This window comes from Neofelis nebulosa, chromosome 10 (genome assembly GCF_028018385.1).
Source record: "Neofelis nebulosa isolate mNeoNeb1 chromosome 10, mNeoNeb1.pri, whole genome shotgun sequence".
NCBI lineage: Eukaryota > Metazoa > Chordata > Mammalia > Carnivora > Felidae > Neofelis > Neofelis nebulosa.
The window spans coordinates 3,439,878-3,462,550 of NC_080791.1; the positions used below are offsets into that span (position 1 = coordinate 3,439,878).

The 22,673-nt window shown below is 40.3% G+C and overlaps 1 protein-coding gene and 1 long non-coding RNA gene across 12 annotated transcripts in view; one reads left to right on the forward strand and one right to left on the reverse strand.

Moving 5' to 3' along the window:
• Positions 1–413: 413 nt before the first annotated feature.
• On the reverse strand, positions 414–2,581 carry LOC131486735 (uncharacterized). The gene is made up of 2 exons (XR_009249416.1): positions 2,472–2,581; positions 414–554 (listed from the first exon to the last, which is right to left on the reverse strand). It is a non-coding gene; the product is annotated as an uncharacterized LOC131486735 (long non-coding RNA).
• Positions 2,582–2,657: 76 nt separating this feature from the next.
• Positions 2,658–22,673, forward strand: part of GRIA4 (glutamate ionotropic receptor AMPA type subunit 4) — a 408,691-nt gene continuing 388,675 nt past the window's right edge. For all 11 annotated transcript variants that reach the window (XR_009249413.1, XM_058686612.1, XM_058686611.1 and 8 more), the window contains exons 1-3: positions 2,658–2,820; positions 3,264–3,439; positions 4,625–4,783. Coding sequence is in view for 10 of the 11 variants with exons in the window: in XM_058686612.1 (XP_058542595.1) it covers positions 3,352–3,439; positions 4,625–4,783 (247 nt within the window). In the remaining variant the exon portion in view is untranslated. The remainder of the gene's footprint in view (positions 2,821–3,263; positions 3,440–4,624; positions 4,784–22,673) is intronic.

Consider the following 22,673-nt stretch of genomic DNA (forward strand, 5'->3'; position numbering starts at 1 on the left):
GCACCAGGCTCTTCCCTGCAGTGGAACCGCCTGCCCAAATGCTGGCCAAGTTGACTTCACAGGGTCAGAGATTTGGGAATTTGTGAGGAATCTTAGACACCTTCCAGTATGATACCTTCATTTAATATATTAGGAAATTGCAGTTCTGAAAAATCGTGAAACTATTTCGTTGAAACAGCACGAAAGCAATAAAATCAAGTGTGCATATACACTTTGGTTTTGGTATTCCCAGCTGGTAATAATCCTCTGAATTTTTCACTGTGATGGAGGAGGATCTTTTACCTCAGCCTTTGCCAGTGCTCCAAAGAGAGTACGTTCCCTATAGTAGGAGGTATATCACATGTCATAATTGTAAAATGGGTCAGAGGACCAGACCCCCAGGACTGAAAAGTGAAGGTGTGGACTCTGCTGTTATTAGCTACATTTTTATTCCTCATTATTTTCTCTTGAGCTCTGTTGATGATCATTGTTATTCATGAAGACACAAAGGGTGCCCCAGCCTCTCCTTCCCTTCCTTGCTCACCAGCTCCAAAAGTCTTTCCCATTTGGTGCATCTGAAAGACAGGTATGACACAATGAGATGTCTATACATCTATGTCTACACAGAGAGTTAGAGATACACAGAGAAAGATAATTTAGATTTAGAAAGTAAAATAGAGGTTTTTATTAACTGGGAAAATAGAAATAAAGAAAGAAACCTGGATTATTATCTTGGAAAAATACAATTAGGTTATCTGTGGTCCCATTAGCCAAGGCATCATCACCGTGGTTAGGTGAACAAGAAACATCGTCCTGCATCTATTACGTCATATGAGAGCTCAAATCTTTCCAATTGCAGAAGAATAAAAGTTGCGCATTCCCTCTGTGCGTCAAGTAGAACTTCCCTGGGTACACAACTAGGTGATGAGTTTCATGCTTCGGTGGGTTTCGAAATTTTAATTTAACTTAAATCCAACTTGAATTTTATGTGGCCTATTTTATTATCTTGTAAGAGAAACAGAATGATATTATTTACAGCCTTGGTTTTTACACTGACAGAAAAAAAACAAAAACATTTCAACTCCCACTTGACTTGCAAGCCTCAAGTCTTATAAACTGAAATGACAAATGTATGATTTGTGTAATCCAGTTAGTCACAATTAGATTGTTCTTTGGGTTTTGTTTTGTTTTTTTGTCATTAACACTGTGGTGAAAAGTTAACAACAACCACAAAAAGATGTGACATTACAAGTAAAACTCAGAACTTAAAAAAACAAAAAACAAACAAACAAAAACACTGAAGAAAAGCACTGTGAAGTTTTAGAAGGGATTACAAAATGTCCTCCACAAACTGCAAACAGAGGTCATTGGTGGTATCTTATAGGAGACTGGAAGGGGTAAATGTAGCGCATACTGGAAAAAAAAAAGCCTAACAAGGTGGGGGCCTTGCAAGAATTCTCCTTAATCAAATCCATTCTGCTCTTTTCCCAAATGTTCCCCTAGGTAAACGTGGGCCCTTGCTGTATTCTTTGGTAAAATGTAACCGGAAACACTACCTCAGGCTCCCTAACATTTAAGGAGAATCCGTCCCCCTATGAGGATGGCTCAGAAGCCTGGTGTGAACTGATGTGACCCCACTTTCCGGGCTCTCGAACTGTTCAACCAAGAGCACCCAAAGAACTGTGTAGATTTCAAATAGCATTTCTCACAGTTTAATGAATTAGGGGATGGTAGCTACTGACTGGATCAGGAGACCTCAGGCCTTACAGAGGAAATCAGACACCTGTCCTTCATTGCCACCAAAGCCTCTGTCTCTCCCTCTCTCCCTCTCTCTGTCTCTCTCAGGGTGCAGTATAGACTCCATCCAGCACAGCCTGGGGAAATGAACTCTTGCAGGTGACCCTGGGGACGAAGAGACACAGGAGCTCTAAAACTTTCCAGGATGATCAATGTTCTTGTACCCAGTCAACCCAACCATTGACAACATCAACCCAGGGCTTGGTCTTCTGGGGGTTGACATGGAGTGGAGCGAATATTCCAGAGCCCAGGCTAAGAAGAGATGTGCCTGAAACACACCCCACTTTTCCATCAGACACTGGCGCCCTCTTCCCCTGCACCGTCCTCCCCCTGCCCCCATCAGCCCTGGGCTGTGTCTGCCCTGCTCCCCAAGTGGGCAGCAGCACGGAGGGCAAGTGACCTCCAGAGCCTCTGCAGAAAGGAAAGGGGGCTTCCCTCACAGTCCCTGCTCCGCACCGTACACACTCTTCCTCCTGGACCTTCCAGAGGCCAGACTGGAGGCCCCACTGGGTGTGCATTTCTCAGGCTCCTGCCCATCCCGTTCGTCACCCTAAACTTTGCTATTTAAATGAACTTTTCCTCCCTCCTGTCTTTGCCCCGGGGCTCTCCCGCAGCCTCGCCTCCTCCAGTACCTCCCTCCTCGGTCCCAGCTCCCTGGGCCTCGTGTCCTCCTCCCCCTCCCCGCGCCCCTTCACCTCCTACAGTCCTGGCTGGGCTCTCCAGATTCCCGGGCCGCTGGCTGGTGAGAAATCTCGGCTGCAGCCAGGACCGGAGTCCCCCGCGCGCGGCCCGCTGGCAGCAGAGGGCGAGGCTGCGAGAAGGGCGAGGGCTGTCGGGGAGGGAGGCTGGCCGTCCTCCCCGCGAGCCTGCGGGCATGCTGCAGGGGGCCAGCGGCCGGGGGCGCTGCTAAGTGCCGGAGCCCCTGCTCCGGGCTGGCGGACCCAGGCCAGCGCCCCCCCCCCCCCCCCCGCCGCCGCCCCACTCCCGCCGAGCGCGGCCCAGCAGCGCAGAGAGGGGCGTAGGGGGTGCCCCTCCCCGGAGCAGGTGCCTAGGCGAGCTGGGAGAAGACGAGAGGGGGGAGTGGGCGCGCGGCGCGCGCGGGGAGGGACGCGGGGAGGGGCGCGCCGGGAGCAGGGGGCGCGCGGGGAGGGGCGCGGGCCGCGGCGCAGTGCCGGTGTGTGCGCGCGAAGGCGAGCGGCGGGCCGGCGCGAGGGAGGCGAGGACAGGGCGCATGTCTCGTCCCCGCGAGCAGCCGCCAGACGCGCCACCACCATCTTCTGCATGTGCAACCTTAGCAGCCGGACGGGAAACCGCTCTCGGGGCTATGGAGACTGCGGGAAAAACCCGGCGGCTCGCGATGGGCTGCTGAAGGGGCGCAGTGGGGGGCCACCAACCGCCCGCACCTCTCTCCTTTTTCCTCTTTCCTTTTCTTTTTCTTTTTCTTTTTTTTTTTTTTTTTTTTTTTTTTTGGTCGTTTTTAATTTTAGCGCCATCGTGGTCGATGCCTGTGTGAACAGCCTTTAGGAAGAGTGCGAGAGAAAGAGAGAGCGCGCGCCGGGGAGAGGAGAAAAGAAGATGAGGATTATTTGCAGGCAGATTGTCTTGTTGTTTTCTGGATTTTGGGGACTCGCCATGGGAGCCTTTCCGAGCAGCGTGCAGATAGGTGAGCTGTGCCTTGGTGGGGCGTGCATGTGGGTGTCTGGGGCGGGCATCCGAAAGTGAGTTCGGCGAGTTGCCGGGGAGCCGTTCGGGGATTCGGGCGAGCCCGCCTCTCCCTTCCCCTCGCCCCGGTGCAGGCTCACTGGGGATATACACACCCTGCACACCCGTTCCTCCGCGCCCGCGCTCTCACTGCCACCTTGGGCTCGCGTCGCTTAAGTAGGCTTGGAATAAGTTGCGGGGGGGAAGCCCTCCGTGGGTTTGATTACATGCAGTGTGGTCTTTCTTTTCACCCCTTTCCCTGGAGCGCTAAGGGGTGTCGAGTTTGGCGGGGGGTAGTATCCTTGTTGTTGTTGTTGTTATTATTATTATTATTATTATTATTATTATTATTATCATCATCATCAATGTTGTAAAGACCCTTCTGCCCCTGCTGGACTCCGCAGCTTTCCGGCTGCTCCGGGAAGACCCTGTTTGAGCAGAAAGCGTTTGCACCCGCACCCCGCCGCCTCTGCTCGCTGCCGGTTAACCCATTCCAAAGTTAGGTCGCTTTCCTTCCCGAAGCCTTCTGTCCCTCTATTTTGTTTTCCTCTTGCCTCTTTGGCCCTTACGCCTCCAACTCGACTCGACCCTGTCGCCAGGGACCTCTCCGCTCCTGTCTTTGAATGGGACGCAGCTATTGAATTTCTTCCAGCTGAGCCCAGCCTCAACACTGCACCACGTCCCCGGGTCTGTGCACTAGACGGAGCTCAGGAGGCTGAGTCCACGAGCTGCAGGAAGACAAAGTTCATTTCTCCTTCCCGACTCCCCGCGTCCCTTTATTTCCGTGTTTTAATGCAGATCCTCTCTTGGGTGCCTCCGCTTGCCTCTTGGAGAGAGATGCCCCCAGCTTGGCTGATGTAGCAAGGTGCTGGGAATCATGGGGAGGGCAAGAGACAGAAAGGAAAACACACTCCGTGGGCCCATAGGTCATTGTGCTGTGACAGATTGGGGCACGAAAGAGCTGAGCTGTCCTAAAGACCAAGATCCCAAGCGTGTACCTTGGGGACAAAGGGCAGTCCCGAGACTGGAAGCTGTCTTCCTAATGGTGTGTGTGTTGCTGAATGACAGTGGATTTGACAGGGCTCCGGGTGGGGACTGCATTTCCAAGAGGAAACGTTGAATGTGCTTTTCCTGCTGTTTTTATTAGGTGGTCTCTTCATCCGAAACACAGATCAGGAATACACGGCCTTTCGATTAGCAATCTTTCTTCACAACACTAGCCCCAATGCGTCCGAAGCTCCTTTTAATCTGGTACCTCATGTGGACAACATTGAGACAGCCAACAGTTTTGCCGTGACAAATGCTTGTAAGTAAAACATAAGTTGTGGATAAATTAGACAATCACAGTGAGACCACATGGTGCCCCCTCCCCTGTATCATTATTATTTTACAAATTGTTTTTGAAAGAAACGCAAGATTGCTACAGTTGGCTGTTTCCAGAGCAAATCAGAGTTAAAAGCAAGATTTAGTCTTGGGGATATGCAGCCGGTCTTTCTTTCTTCTTTCCTTCTTTCTTCTTCTTCCTCTTCTTCTCCCCGCCCCCCCATTTCTTGTCTGGATAATTCAAGTTGATTTCTCCTTCACCATTCTGGTGTTATTCCTATTACCTGAATGTCAAGTTAGGGAAAATTGTACCCAATCTAGTTTTTTTTTATTCTGTTCCCCTGTTTTTTCTTATTTGCTTTTCGCTTGAGTAAGCCCATGTCTTACTTTTAAAGAAGACACAAGCTGTCTTACCCTGGCAAAGGCAAAGGAAGCTTTGTTAAGAGTGAGAAAGAGAGGAGCTGTGATGTGCAGGAAATACATTCTAGATGGTTGGTTGACGCTGCAGATGATCTGGTGATGTCACTTGAGGCTGCCCTACTCTTATATTCTGGGTTGTAAATGTCTCTTACTATCGCGTGATGCATATATCCTGTGGATATACCTCCATGAATCCTTAGCTCGAAGCCAATTCATGTTAGTCTACACTCCACCTGAATTCACGAACCAGCCCAGCCTCATCTTTTATCCCGCACGATGCAACTCAACGGGTGACCTCACCTAATGCTGTAGTGAAACGCTGGCACAGTGCTCCCCCACCAAAGTGCTGTATAACTTAATGCAAAAAAAGATAATCAGTTGTGTACTAATTTGAAACTCTCTAACATACGATCAGCCACCAGAGCATTTATACAGCATTTTCCCTCTTGAAGGAAATACATGTTTCAAATACCTCCTCAGCTTTTACATTCTCATTTACCCTGTTCAAAATTTTGTGGCTTCAGATGATGGTTACAGATTATGTAAGATAGATAGGAAGAGTTCCTTTGTAGTTTTGCATAGCAGTAATAAAATGTTTAATTTGAATTGTATTTTTATTATTGTATCAAGTGGAGTATATTTTGATTTTAAAAGTCCTGTCAGTACAAGAAAGTATACTGAACAAGGAAGTGATATTGAAAACAAATGGTTTTTAAATATTTGGAGGATATCTACTTCATTAATTTAATTGTTTTATTTCATATTATTTTGCCATTGACTCATCTAACAGTTACCAGGATTGCTTTTCTGTAAATTTGGGCATCCAACTATTACTTTATTTTAGTTGGTTTCATAAGGAGGTGCAAGCACTTGACATATTTGTAAACTGCCACAACTGTGTTATTTTTCAGGGATTCTGTAGTTGCTATGAGCACTATTGAATTAGGAAAAACCGTTTGTCATATTTAGTGATACAATCAATATTATAGCAGGGGGAAGTTACTTTTAAGCAGAAACATTCGTGAATTCGAGCCATGTTTGTGGATAGTTATATTTGCAGATTTTATCAGCTGTTAGTTTTGTGTTTGAAGTTTTGAAAGGAATGTCAACATTTCAAATAGTTCTAAAGTATTCTGCTCAGTAGCTGAATATTCTTTATTTTTTAAATTATTTTTGCTTGTCTGTCCTGAGATTCTATCAACAAAACATTACTAAGTTTAAAAATAAGTCATGATCCAAATATATTCGACAGTGCTTTGTCGACAGTAAACTCCTATTTAAATATTAATCCTTATTACTAAATTTTGAAAGGCTTTCTAAAAAGTGTCAGATCTATTAGTTTTACTGTGTTTTGCTTTTACAAATTAAGTTCTTAAGTATTCTGAAGTTTGTGTTGTGACTTCCAGCTGTAGAAACCATAAAGCGCTGATCCTTTCTTACCTCATATCATTTGTTAATCTCCTTCAGGATAATTTTAATTAGCATTATTTTTTTAATGTAATGGAAGTATCATATAAAGTATTACTGGTAAAGTACCTATAAACATGAGGAATTGCCAAGATGCTGCACACAGAATGAAAAATTAGAAGATCTAAAATAGAGAAAATATGCTATTTTTTAACATGTTAGGATTGAGAAAACTACGTAAACTTTAAGACTGCTGATGTTGAATCCGAGTGTGATACAATGTTAATGACAATATTTTTCAATAATCACAAATAATTGATTTTGTGTGCGTTTAACATAGTTTTTTCAAACAACATAAATTGTAAATGAGGAAGAAACATTTTCTAGTGAAGAAAAGGACGTATTATGATTTTTTTTTTTTTGACAAATGAGTGTGCCAAATGTCCTTAAGGCAAACCTAAGCAGAATTTCGGGGGGGAAAAATCCACTGTCACAGACTGTGGGTCAGGGGATTGGTGTTTGTTGTGTGGACTCACTGAGAGTACATACATGTGTGGTTTTCCGGTCTAATTAAAGGTGAAGCATAAGCAGTAAGTATGAGGCAGCCTCATCTATCAAGCTCTCTGCCTTTGGGTACAAAAGGATAAAAATAGTATTCTGGAAAATTAACATGGAACTTATTCCTCAGAGTGATACAGACTGGATTTTTAAATATTTCATGTTAGATTAAATATAAAGATATAATATATGACTGGCTAGGTTTATTTTCATTGTGATTTTCCTGTACTGGATCCTTGTAAAACTGCACCGTCCAGCCTGTCTGTGAATAAGGGCCATTACACAGGATAAGTATACGCGAAAGGCGCAAAACGCAGATTAAAGAATAAAGAATATTGGTCATCTACTGGACAGATACAATTTCATGCTGCTGCTTCTCTAGCCTCAGAACTAGGACTTCTAAGAACACTTTGGGCAATCTAAACATTCTGTATACACAGTTTACATACGATGTTAGTCTAGACCTGATTAACTCAAACTAACCACTTTGGGTACAAATACCAAGTTCCTCAGCGGGGAGGGGGGAAATTTCGGCTTAGGTTTTCTTTTGTCTATCATAGTATTTGTGTAAGATTCATATTGTTTTCCTTTCAAACTGTTCACATTGTCAGAAAGTCACACTTGGCTCAGTATAAACCTGAAATTATAGGAAATACAGATAATATAAAATGATGACCTATTTCAATAACGATAAAAAGTAGGCATAATAAATGACCCAAGTATTCAAATTACAAAATGTAATTAAAAGTATATCTTTCTTTGTTGTGATTTATCTAAGTATGGGGTATAGCAAAATGGATATTTTATAAATAAATTCAACATGGCGGTGCTCTCTAATAAAATGCCATACAGTTGACTGATACTAGCTATCCTTACAAACAGACATGCTATTTAAATTGGATATGTCCTGGGGCGCCTGGGTGGCGCAGTCGGTTAAGCGTCCGACTTCAGCCAGGTCACGATCTCGCGGTCCGTGAGTTCGAGCCCCGCGTCAGGCTCTAGGCTGATAGCTCGGAGCCTGGAGCCTGTTTCCGATTCTGTGTCTCCCTCTCTCTCTGCCCCTCCCCCGTTCATGCTCTGTCTCTCTCTGTCCCAAAAATAAATTAAAAATGTTGAAAAAAAAAATTAAATTGGATATGTCCTTTGCAAAACATTTGGGATCGTCTGAAAGCACGCTGTTTTCTTATATTTTCAATGGTTAACAGACATATTTTGTTTTAGAGGATGCTGTGTGTTAAATTTGACCGTAAGTAGTAACCAAAATAGTAAAGTCGTCTATCACCAAATTTTTAAAAGCTAAAAATATCTGAGCCATTACAATTATTAGCCTAATCCGCTTGCATTAGAAACCCTTCCTTTAGTAAGACAGTACCTATGCCACGTAATCCACAAATACTCCGTTTCTGAAATGACTCACTTTTCAGATGGGCCGTCGGAAATGCATAATAAAACAGGTCAAGTACAGATCAAGTACTATATTGTTGCTGTGGTGAAATAATAAAGTAATCTTATGATATATATCCAGCTTTTTTAACTTGGACTGGAAGGACCATTCAGGTAATACTTCTTCTTCTTTTTTTTTTTTTTTTTTTTTTGATGAGGTGTTAATCTTACTCTCCTTTTCTGTCTAAAGTCTTTTTGGTGGTTTAAAAAATGGTGGATTGGAAAGTTGTAACAATCCCAAGTAGAATGAATATTATACCCTAGTAATGGGGGAAAAGTTGTTCTTTTTAGAGTTAAATAATCGTTCTCTTTGTGGCCTGTTTATTTGTCAACTCTAAGTATTCAGGATGAGTGGTACTTGTAAAAGTAGGTTTCTGTGTAAAATATACTTGTTTAGTTAATCTAAATATTTTGGAAATTATGACACTATTCCAGTAGACACTTACAGGCCTTTCTACTTACATATGGTCCTTAATAAAAACTCACTGAATTTAAGGGTACTAAATAATACTATCTCTTCGCTCTAATTCAACAATGCTTAAATACCGTACATTTTCCATTTTAGGGGCATGAAGCCCTAAAAAGCCATTCTAAGAGTTTACATTGGGCCAATATAATAATCTTAAACATGCTAAAAATAGAAGTCTGGTAGTTTGACCTGCAGAGTTGTTATTAGAGAAATATAAGAATTAAATGCTGTTTGACTTTTGATTTTTTTTACAGAAATGAACAATGTGACTACTGTGACCTCCATGAGATTTCTTTATTTTGAATTGATACCAAATTCTATGTTGATCTGGAATGATTCTTTGATAATCTTTCTCTCTTCCTCTTAATTTTCTATCCTGAGAATGATGAAAGTCCTATTCATATAGTTTGTCCCTTTCTTGAGGGATAAGATGGTCCATAATTTGCATTGCTGTACTTCAAAATTTTCACAGGATTAAGCTTTCATAAAACTATTAGAAAAATTCCTTAAACTTTTTTTTCCATCCAGATCATTCCAAATGTTATTGATTTCCCAAAGAGGAAAATTTTGACTTTGCAGCATTAGGAAATATGTGTGTATCTTATTCACAGAATTTTATTATTGCTGAGGAGTTTACCGTGAAGAATAAATGTAGTACACCTTACATTTTATGATGACACATAGTTTTTAAACTGCTTTCATATACATGATTTTGTTTGCCCTCAAGCTTGTCTTAAAGAGAAACAGTCTCAGAAGATAGTTATTAATTTGGTGGGTAAGCCAGCTTTGGCTCAAAGGAGTCCCGGGACTTGTCAAACACCAGGTAGCTAATAGGCTACAGGTGAGGGTTTGAACTCTGGTTTTCTAACTACTGTCCTAAGTTATTTTATGAGGAGTCTGTTGGGTGTGAAAAATACATCTATATTGAGATTACTTCTGTTAAGAAAGAAAAAAGAATTGCCATTTATCTTTTCTTCTAATTTACTTGCAATGTTTTGAAGAAAATAGGGCAAGACATTTCTGGGCAACTTCTTCATTAATCATATGACAGTGAGTGATTTAGCAAAGGCTGAAGTCATATTATGTAATGAATTTTTCCATCCATTCACTGGATTAGGTAATGAATGTAACCATTTATTCATTAAGCCTATTTATCAAGGGTAACTGTATTTAAGACGCTGTGCTCGCAGTGAGGGTACGGGAACATGTAGGGTTGGGTCCTGCCCTCAAGGAGCTGAGAGCCCTGTGGGAAAGACAGAAAAGTCAGGCATTACAGTACAGTCGAACTCAATGCCATGATGGAAAAACAGTGCTACACAGAGATGAACACGAGAATAACACCAAACTCAGCGTGACATCTCAGGTGAGGAGCCTGCAGATCTACGTCTTAAAGGTCTCATTGAGTCGTTTGAAAAAGAGGAAGGAAGAGAGCCAAGCCTGGCCCCAAGGAACAGCACAGGACAACGCCCTCAGGTGTGGGTGAGGCAGGTGTCTTTGAGCCACTGAATATGGTTTAGTCTGGCCGGTGGTATTGAGTGTGAGGGAAAGGACAGGTCTGCTAGGGGAGAAAATTTCTTGACCCACAGAGGATCTTGTTGATGTTTTGATTTTGTCGATGAATAAAAAAGGGGGGCCGTTAAATGATTTAAACACAACAGTGACATCATCAGATGTATATTTTATAAATAGGCTGGTCACAAGAAAGTGAATGAATCGGAAGGGAATATCATGGAAGAAAGAGCCCAAGTCGGTTGAGTCTTGAAGGAATACAGTTTAGGATGATACATGCTTGAATGAAAGCAGAAGCACCGAGTATTGAGAAGAGCACACAGATCCCAGAATACGGAACTGTGGACAGAAGGTCATGCTGGGTTAGGTGTCTTTGTCGGGGAGTGGAAAGGAGGCGTGGTGAGAATGAAAGATGAGCGCTCAGATTTCTAGCCTGGGCACACAGTTGGGTTCTGGTACCATCCACTGGGACAGGACACGGAAGAGAAGGAGCAGACCTGAATGGCGAAGGTGAGGTTACGGAAGTACTGATTTTGAGGGTTTAAGAGGCATCCAAAATGGAGCTGTGCTGTAGATGGTTGCACTTGTGTTTTTGGAGCTGCAGGGCTCAGTGGGAACTGAAGACAGGCATTTGGTGATGATTGAAGCCAGGGAGGTGGTGAGATCACCCAGAGAGAGCAAGAGCAGTGACAAGACACTGAGGAAAAAACCCTAGGAAATACCTTTACTGGAGGGGCAGGGAGGACAATGGGTCAGAAGGTTCAGAGGAAAATGGGACAAGAATAATTTCACGGGAGTCAAGAGGTGAGGACAATTTCAAGTAAATAGTGAAAAGCCTTCTCAAAGGCTGCAGAATTTAAAGAATGAATTGCAGGGTTAACTGATCTTAAACATCAGGCTTTTCTTCTCTTCAGAGTGTTCTTTTATATTTTGACTAGATTAAAAAAAAGCCTTCATTAACCCCACGTGGATTCTATTAATAGTACTCTTTCGTAGATAGTGGCCTAGAATATTCTTATCTTTTTCTCAGAGGTAGGGAGAGAGTCTTCCTTGACTTTTACCCAGATGGGCTTGAATTTGCATCGTGCTGGTGGGTAAGTCACTTAACACTTCGGAGCCTTAGTTTCTCAATACGAAAACCCAGGGAAATAACACCTTCCATACGTAGATTTTATGAATATTAGAAAAGTGTTTGGAAAACAGAACATTCATTCATAACACAATTAAATGTAGTTGTGTGAACATTTTCTGTGTCATATGGAGCATTTATTTCCGAGCCTAACTTCACATTGTAAGAGTTACATTTTCTGTTGAGATTTTGAGAAGTAATTTATATTTTGCATGAATATATTTTGTAGACATTTCCTAGGAATATTTTTTGACCTCCCGCTGAATGGCTAATTTTAATTTACATATAAAAGTCTAAATACCTATTTTTCAAAATTCTTTCCAGGTCCTAACAGAGGATAATTTTATCTGGAATCTATGGGCCATTCAGAGAGAGGATTAGTTCATGGAGGGATGAAAGAGGTTGATAAATTCTCCTAAGTATATGCAAAATTTTATGTTTTTAAGCACTGTGCGTGTGTGTGTGTGTGTGTGTGTGTGTGTGTGTTGTGTGTGTTTACACAGAGACAGTCTAAACTTTTTGGATGACTTCTCAGTGAATCCCCACCACAAAAAAAGGGTCCAAGACCACAGGTCTAAAAGAGCTACGCATAAATTAGAAACAGACAAACAGTACTTCATTTCCTACCTTCATCAGTTTAGAAGCCAGTTGGATTTTATCCTGGAAACTAACCAGGAATCTTTCCATCAAATCCATCTCCATTAGCTTCTTTCTTGACGTAGAAAATAATCAGTGTCTCCCTGGCTGGAAAAATGCTTGGCTTGGTCTTCAGCCTCTCAAACTGCCATCCCATTATTTTTATTCCTTCTCTTACTATCAGAGGTTCTACGCATTCCACATCAGCTCTTTCTATTTTTATCTTGATTTATCTTTTCCCTTACTATCACCACTCCTGGAACACTGTGTTCTTGAAGGTCATCAGTGACTTACAAATTAGCAAATCCAATTGTTATTCCTTGGTCTTCATTGTCTCTTAAGAGTCTTGGAGATTTGCATTGCTGAAGACTTCCTGTTCTTTGAAACTCATTCCTCCTTGGTAACAGTAGCTACTCCAACAGGGGGCTGACTACCTGACAAAGGTCTTGTGTTAGTTGCCTCAGTTCTTACACAGCTGCAAGAAGCAGGCCTTATTATTTCCATCATTTTATTTGTGGAGAAACTGAAAATTTGTAGTGAAGAAAATTTGCCTCACCGTAATGTTTTCAGGGTATCAGATATGGAAGTCCAGTTTTACTGGCCATTCATACTATGGCAGCTTGGGAAGCACAGTATCCACGAGATACCCATCACTTGGTGTGACAGCAGCTAGGTAACTCTTACTTTAAATAGAAACATGTTTTTCTTAAAGCTACCTCTTTGCTTTAACAACTTTGATTCACCCCAGCCATTGCGTGTTGCATTCTACAGTGGACATCGATTCTTGGATGGATTTGCCATGCAGCACAGAAATGAGAGAGTTCTCGTTCTAATTGATGACACCCCCATCGCTTTATAAAGTCCATGTCACGAGTACTGTCAGGTATAAAAATGACAAAATGACTCTTTTAAATGTTATGCAAACAGTGTCTGGTTACTTCATCAGTTGACCAACCTACAGTCACACCTTGGATTGAGAATAACCTGTTCTGTGAGTGTTCTGCAAGACGAGCAAACATTTCTAATAAATTTTAACTTGATAAACGAGCCATGTCTTGCAATACGGGTAGTACGTGATGCCGAATGTCACATGAGCCAATGGTTCTTGAAATTTGCTTTGATATACAAGTGCTTTGGGTTACAAGCAGGTTTCCAGAACAAATATGCTCACAAACCAAGGTTTACTGTATTTTATATTCTTTTATAGGAGTGTCATTTGATTTCAGAGTAACTACTTCCATTCAAAACATATTTTCCCAAGTTCTTCCCTTTCATATTTAGCTCTCAGACATTTTCTTTCAGGTTTTCTTGGACGTGTTATTAGATTCCAAAGAAACATAGTGTTGGCAGTCTTAAAGAACATTACCCAAGTCAAAATTGCTGTCTGGAGAGCATCATCACTTGTCTCTGTCTTAATAAAACTACTAGTATCATCAATAAAAAGTTATCTTAGAAATGAATGGTAACAAAATGTTAGATTTAGTACTTTCCTTGAGTAGATGACTGTGTTTCTCCAGATGCAGGAGAAGTCACACAATCAGCTGTAGGTAGCATTGGCTTACTTTTGTTGCTTACATGCTTCTAAATTAAGCAGCTTTTCGTCAGGAACTTTACATATATTATGCCCTGTGTTCTATTTTTCATATTTTTGTCTTTTAAGTAACATGTACTTATGAAAATTTCAAATAATTCAGAAATCTTAAAAAGTTCAAGTATTCTGTAATCCTACCACTTAGAGGTAATCACAGTGCAGACCTAGATAGGGAGACAAAGAGAACTAAAGGCATACGATGCTAATATATGTCTAGAAATAAAAGCATTTAATAAAACTGATGACATTCTCTGCTTACATTTTTTTGAGGGATTATTTTACATACCATAACAAGTTTTCCGTCTGTACATAAGAGTGGTCCCATTTTCTTTTACTGCTGCAGAGTATGTCTTTCTGCCTTTACTATGGTGGGTCAACATTTAGGTTGTTTCCACATTTTTGAGAGTACAAACAAAATATCTGAAAAACTATTTGTGTACCTGTGTGAGTATTGTAGAGCTAATTCCTGGTGATGAAATTTACTGTAGCAAATATTGTGAGTTTTTGCTTTTAATGGATACTGTCATTTTCTTCTCCTCAAAAACAAAACGTTACTTAAATTTACAATCGCCAAAATGTGAGGATGATTGTTTTTATATGACCTGCCAACACTAAGCTGTTAAGTATCCTGAATCTTCACTTGTTCCTGATGGGTGCAAATGACATCTAATTGCTCCTTTAATTTGCATATTTATTATTAATAGTGAGGCTGAGAATATTTTCATATATTTATAAGACCTGTGGCCTTCTCTTGTGTTCTCCTCCTTTGCCAACATCTTCTTCTTCATGGGAGTGTTTTATGTACTATAGAAATTAACCCTTTGTTGTCTGTGTTACAGATTATTTTTCTCCTGTGCCTTTGGCTTCTAGCTTTATATATGATGTCTTTTATCATACAGACACATTAAATTTTTATGTAGTCAGATCTGTGAGTTATTTTCTTTATGGCTTCTCTTTTTTCATTTTTGTTTTGGTTTGGTTCGGTTTGGTGTTTTTGGTTATACTCATAAGGGTATTCCTAACCTTAAACCTATAAAAATATTATCCTACATTTTACTCATACCTTTAGGATTTTAAATGTTATATTCATAACACCCACTTTTGGAATTTTCTTATGTCCATTAGGGACTTTTTTTTCCTGCGCTATTTATTGAATGAGTTATTCTTCCACAGCTGCTTTGCACTGACACATTAGTGCACACCTCCTGCTCTTTCCCGACCGAATTCGAGCTTGGACGGGAGTTCTGCATTTTCTCACTCCCAACGTTCTACTGTTTGTTGTTCTCCTTTCTCCCCTGTGGGTCCCTGGTGGTCACACTACTCGTTTTGATAGGTTTATCATCTCCTTTCCTGCTCCTCTTTCTTCCCTGTTTGTCACTCACCATCTGACCAATGTACATCTCCAAAGTGCACTGTGAATACCGTCACCTTTCTCCATTTCTGTCCCGCTGTTCTGTCCCCTTCAGTGGTGTTTTTTCTCATAATTTCATAATTGATCTCCTGCTTCTACTTTTTACCTCTCTCCATCCACTTTACATACTGTGCCCAGTGATGGTCTTCTGACTTCTAACTCACAGACCGCCTCTTTCTTACCTCAAACCTTCCAGAGGCTTTGTATTGTCTTAGGATAGAATTGCAACTCCGGCATGGCCCTGCATGATGTGAGTTTCGTCCACCTCTTTGACTTGTGCATCGTGCTAGAGTCCGCTTGGTCTTCTTTTTGGTTCCCTGACATGCTTTAACCTTTTCTTTTCTCAATGTCTTGTACTTGATGTCCCCCTTTTTTTGGAATCCTCCCAATCCAGTTATTTGCTTGAGTAGCTTTTTTCTGAACCTTCAGGACTCAAGTCAAAATTAGCACTTCAGAGAAGTCTTCCTGACCCACCCCTCTAGAGTAAACCCTTTCCTTCCCAAATTCTAGTTACTCTCTGTTGTATTACCAACCCTCTACTTTTATCACAATTACTGTTAGTTACTGTTTCCATTCATTTACTTCTTTATCTTCTATCTCCATCACTTGAATATAAACTACCAAAGCCAAGTGCTTCATCTGCCTTATTAAAAGATATATCCTCCTAACCTTGCACAATGCCTGGCACAAAGTGAGAGTCAATAAATGTCTTTGAATAAATGAATGAGCATTATGTGATGAATTTTCCCTTCACTCATCTTTGGGACATCCTTAGGATAGCTAGGACAATTTTGTATGTTATCTTAGAGAAAATCAAGCTGAGGATATGAAAGCAATGAGGTATCCAAAATAAATGTTATATATTTTCTTTATCTGAAGCATGTTTTTGTTGTTATTTGTTTCCATTAGGTTCAGGTATGGGGTGGGCTAAGTAAGGAGACTAAGTAAGTCCTATAAGGAGGAAAGTGGGACATTTAATGCAAATTAACAGACATCGTGCTGGCCAGATAGCACTTTGATAAATGTGCATCTGGTAGAAGAGAACTTCTAGGTGCTTATACCATGTGGTGTCTGCGGACAAAATAACTAGAAAATGCTGATACAATCCACTTTCAGAGTACAAGAAAGCCCGTTTGGGAAGCCAGGTGAACTAATAAGCACACTCAGGAGAATCCCATCTGTTCAGACACTGACTGCTTGTTTGCACTTCTTAAAGTTCATGAAACTAGAAAACTTGTAAAAACAGTAGGCTGGAGTCAACTGTATGATGCTGTTTCTGCCCGTTCTTGATGACCTCTCTTGAACCTTCAGTAGTAAATTTCACAATCGGCTGGTTTCTATAACCATTTATCCCTCCCTTTTTGAAACTAGCCCACCCTTGGTGTAATTACTTAATTTTCAACTGCATACACAGTCTTTCCCAGGCAATTCTGAAAGGCTCTTCACCCCTTCTCTGATCCAAAGATTTGGAATCAAGATATTGTTTTTCTTCTGAAAAATATGTGTGCTTCTTCCTTTCCTAGTGGAAAGCTTGTAAGTCAAAATGTTTGTCTTTTTCCTCCGATAAACAGGGAGTTCAGTTTCACTTTCACTGCTCAGTAACATTGCTCCCCATTTTAAACATTTTGCTTTGTTTTTATATCCTTGATTTTTCTAAAATCATATATATGATATAAATAATATATCACAGGTGTGTATTAAATATGGTATGAGCCTGTTTCAGATAAACATACCTTGTAAGACTATGTGCATCATTTTAGTAGGGAAGCATAAAGACACGGTTGCTGTCCATTAAAAGTCTAGATTATATCCCATTCGACACAGGTGTTGGTCAGCTTTTGCTTGAATGGTTACATTTTCTGCTTAGTACCATCTGTATTTTGGTATGTCTTGGAAAATGATTTATAGTAGATCAGTAGGTAGGTAGGCAGGGAGGTAGGTAGGTAGGTGACCTGTCGACTTCAGCAGACTGCTGGTTCCTTGAGCACAAGGATGATGGCCATTACTACTCTGCTCTGAGGGCCTGGCACCGTGCCTGGAACATTGCTGTTCCATACTCAATAATTGTTTGCTGACTAATTGTGAGAGGAAGGAAAGGAGAAAGAGCTGATTTCTTGTTTGCATATTTATAACAACTAATTCTTAGCAGAATTGAATAACACAAGTCTAGCTTTTCTATATGACTCAAACCCTTCACATTTTTTTTTTTTAATTTTTTTTTTCAACGTTTTTTATTTATTTTTGGGACAGAGAGAGACAGAGCATGAACGGGGGAGGGGCAGAGAGAGAGGGAGACACAGAATCGGAAACAGGCTCCAGGCTTCAAGCCATCAGCCCAGAGCCTGACGCGGGGCTCGAACTCACAGACCACGAGATCGTGACCTGGTTGAAGTCGGACGCTTAACCGACTGCGCCACCCAGGTGCCCCATAAACCCTTCACATTTTTAAAAAACATATCACATGTCCCCTTTGTACTTTCCCAAGCTAAATATCATTTCCTTATATAACTTGGTTTCTAAGGCCTTTAACATCTGAGTTCTGGCATTTTGAATATCCTCTGGATTTATCATAATTTCATTAAAATATATTGACCTGAATTAACGCCATACTCTATTATGATCTATCCATAACTAAACTCCACATGTTTTTTAAATTTTCTTTTAATGTTTATTTATTTTTGAGAGAGAGCAAGAGAGAGAGACAAACTGTGAACCAGGCAAGGGGTAGAGAGAGTGGGAGACACAGAATCTGAAGCAGGCTCCAGGTTCTGAGCTGTTAGCACAGGACGCAAGGCTTGAACTCACAAACCACAAGATCATGACCTGAGCCAAAGTTGGGTGCTTAACCAACTGAGCCACCCAGGTGCCCCTAAACTCCACATTTTTGGCATTCATGGTCATGATCTCAAGAGTTGTCCATAAGAGATTATTAATTCCAGCTATTTAGACATTTTACATATGAAGTGTAGCCCCAAATTTGTTAGTTGCAACACTTCATGTTAAGTTCATGATCAATTAGAATCTAACGTTCTGCTTTTTTTTCCACATGCATTTCTATCAACCTCTGTCTATAAATGCATTTTTAAAAATTCTAAATGATAGATTTTAGAGGTATATTCCTAAATTTCCAAAGAAGTTAGGGAACATCAAGACCATCTTGAATCTTGAATTAAGATAAACTGAATTAGTTAATTAACTGAATTAATTAACTAAATTAGTTAGCTATAAACTATTTTAAATTCTGTGTGACTCTTTATAATTATCCATATTGATGATTAAAATTAAGAGCAGGCTGTGATACATAATCGATATAGAATGGCACTGGGTCATGAACCAATACCGTTAAGTGCGCGTAGTCAAAGAAATGTGAATTCTCTTAAAATAATTCATTTAGACAAATCTATCCATATTGTTCACACAGATTGTCATTTTACTTCACTTGTGCTTTTTAAACATTAAAACAAATGCATGTTACAACAAACACACAAAAACAAATGTTAAGAAAAGACTTCATGCATCTATTGGATAAGGGATAACACAGCGTGTACACATAAAGACGATACATCATTCAGATTGAAAAGAATTGACAAAAGATATATAATAGATGATTCACATTGGAATAAATAATTCTAGTAAATAAAATATAAAATATATTTAATCAGAGAAAACCAAATTAAAGTGAGTTATACAGTTTTACATAATAAATTACCTCATTTTGTTAGTAAAGATGAAGAGAGTTTTAAATCATTCAAACTGGCTGGGGCATTTAATTGCATTTTTTTAATGTTAATTTATTTATTTTTGAGACAGAGAGAGACATGCCTGCAAGTAAGGGAGGGGGGGAGAGAGGGAGAGAGAGAATTCCAAGCAGGCTCTGTGCTGTCTCTACCCCACAAACCTTGGGACTGTATCCCACCCCCATGTGGGTCTCTATCCCACGAACCTTGAGACTGTGGCCTGAGCTGAAATCAAGATTTGGATGCTTAACTGACTGAGCCACCCAGGCACCCCTCAAGGTGACTGGGGCATTTTAAATTGATATAATTTGAAAACCAATTTGTCACAATTTTTCCAAAAACTCTAAAAATTGTGAATCATTTGAATTCATGAATATGGAAAAATCGCTAGTCCTGAAATGCTCCTGAAAGCCTTACATAGTAATATTTAGTTGAGAAATGGTTAAATTAATTGAAGTCCAGGAAGACTGTCTAAGGAGGAATGTCAATTATGAGAGTCCTCTGTCTGACCTGAGCCAAGGTTCTGAGTTCAAGAATTCTTCTCTCTTTATATAGAGACGCTACTTTTTTTCTTTCTTTATGTTTTTTTGTTTTCTTACAGAAACGCCAGAGTCATAGAGGGAAAAAATTAAATAAAAGCATTCTAGTCAGATGTAAAACAAAGATGTCTTCCAAGTGTAATAATGACTTATTTATGGAGCTAATAGAGGTAGCTGGGTGATGTTTTAAAAGCATCGGTTGCGTAGAGGAGCATAGGTCTACCAGACCTGGCTGATAGCCAGGTTAAGATAGGTACAGACTTTGTCCTGGGGGAGCGTTCCTCCACACTCTGTGCAGATATGTAGAAATTCTGCTCGTGGAAGGATATGGGAAATCACTGTTTCTGCCCCAACCCCTTCCCTATACCCTTTCTCTTTTCCTCTCATCCTTCCAAGAACAGAGTGCATTGTGGGAAGATTCAGAAATTATGTGATTGTCCGCTTGGGTCTTGAATGATGCATCAGATTTGGCCACGCTCTACTAGAGAGACAAAAGTATTCCAGGCAGACCAAAGAGCATCACGGGAAGAAGGGTAAAGGTGTAGGGGCAACTTTGGGGAGTAATAATGAGGCAGGAAAGTGGAGGCAGGGATGGGGGTTTGGGGTCCATAGAGTAGAAGATTGAGGAGGGGTGCAGACAGCACTGGAGAGGCAGGGAGGAGCCTTGCATATTGCCTGGTAAACTAGAAAGATTTTGGTTTTTATCCTGGGCCAGAAGACAGCAAAAACCCTTTTAAGTAGTTTATAACATAACTCTATGTTTTAGAAAGAATTCTAGCACCACTGTTGATCATGTATATAGCAAAACACAGTTCCTTTCCCATACCACACACACTAAGACACCATTTCCTAGACAGGAAATGCTGTATTGCTACTTGAGTTGCTGTTTGTAGAACCCATTATTGTATGTAATTCTCGCCGTTTTCCATCGAGAACTGTTACTTCCAGCAAAAAATACTTAGCTTATCATCTCAACCGCGTAGTTTAAGACTGCAAACCAGGTCTTTTATGCTAATAGGCAGGTTGGAAAAGAGCTGGTATTTCTGGGAAGAAAAAAAACGAACAAATAAGCATCATTTATAATATGTATAAAGGCAATTCAGTCTCCTTAAAGATTAGTATAGTGGCTGATGGAAAAGTACATTTTCCATTACGAATTAAACTTCAGACTACCCCCCCTTTGTTATTGCTCTTCTTGTGTTACTGTTCTTGGTAGAAGTTTATTATTTAATTTAGTTGCCCAAATAACCATGTGTCCCAAAATTATCACTTGCCACTCAGTCACATAATACAGAGTAGTAAGAACTGGTTCTTAAAAAGTGACTTGAGGGGCGCCTGGGTGGCTCAGTTGGTTAAGCATCCGACTTCAGCTCACGTCATGATCTCACTGTTCGTGGGTTCGAGCCCTGTGTCAGACTATGTGCTGACCGCGAGGAGCCTGGAGCCTGCTTCAGATTCTGTGTCTCCCTCTCTCTCTGCCCCTCCCCCACTCACGCTCTGTCTCTCTCTGTGTCAAAAATAAATAAACGTTAAAAGAAATTTTTTAAGCGAGTTGAACAATTGTAAGACTACAATAATAATTAGTACAAGTGATGCCACATATGTGGATGTACATATAAATGAATATGTATGTGTATACAGATACACATACAGAGCTTACCAAAGGAAAAAAAATACAGTGCAAAAATAGCATGTATGATTTGTTAAGATAATGATTTTTTCATTGCCTTCAAAATAGTGAATAACAAACTTTCAGGTACATATTTTTGTCCGTTACTATTTATAATATTTTTTTGAAAATGAAATATAGAAAAAATAAAAATACAGTGTGTGTACATATATGTCTGTATCTGTATACACACACTCACACACACTGTATTTGAAGATAACTGTAAATAATTTTCTATTGTGTTATATATATACAGATAGCATGTACATTAGAATGTCTTGTATGCATATTTAATAAACACATGCCCTTGGCATTTGATTCTTATTGTTGTCACAAAATTTGGTAATGATTATATGTTACAAAAACCTAAGTGACTGCAAATAAGCCTCATTTTACAGAAGTTATAAAATCACAGATTAAAAACCCAAGTGTGGATATTTTATTCACATACAACTCTTGCTGAATTTTTTTTTTTTTTTGATTTTCAAAAGAGCAATGCCTTCACCACCCTTACAATTTATGCTTTGTTTTATTTCAAAGGGAAATTTTTCATTTAGTGTTAGGAATATTCTAGTACTGTTAAACCATTGGACTGCATCCAATGTGCTATTAGGCAGACTAGTATATAACTATCAAACGACAGGATTTAGAGACTTTTAATAGAATTGTGAGTGGAAAAAAAACAGGCTGTCTTTTGATTACAATTTCATGAGAATCACGACATGTAGAAGACGTTGAAAAAGACAATGCCAAAATGTTGTTAGCGACTGTTCTTCTTTCGTGTTATTATATAGAACTATTATTTTTAATTTATTTCTCTGAGTTTTTTTTACATATTTGCAAAAAGTATACATTTGCACTTCTCTGGTTAACAATATTTAAATCAAGAAAATGCAGTGATGTTTCCACCATGTATTGAGTGTCTTCCTCTGTCCAAATGAGCAGATAATCCAGGGAGATCTTTAGACATTTTAGCTAGTAGCAAGACTTGTCAGAATATCACATCAAAAAAAAAGGGGGGTGGGGGCGGCGCCTGGGTGGCTCAGTCAATTGAGCATCCAAATTCCATTCAGGTCATGATTTCGAGGTTTGTGGGTTGGAGCCCCACATCGGGCTCTGTGCTGACAGCTCGGAGCTTGGAGCCTGCTTCAGATTCTTTGTCTTTCTCTCGCTCTGCCCCTCCCCTGCTCATGCTCTGTCTCTCTGTCCCTCAAAAATGAAAAAATGTTTAAAAAATTTAATAAAAAAAATACCACGTCCACTCAGCATTTGCTGTGTTTGATCTCTCTGCTTACACACCCTTTGATTATTGGGGTCACTATAAGCATGTTTCACTGGCAATCGAAATATGTAAC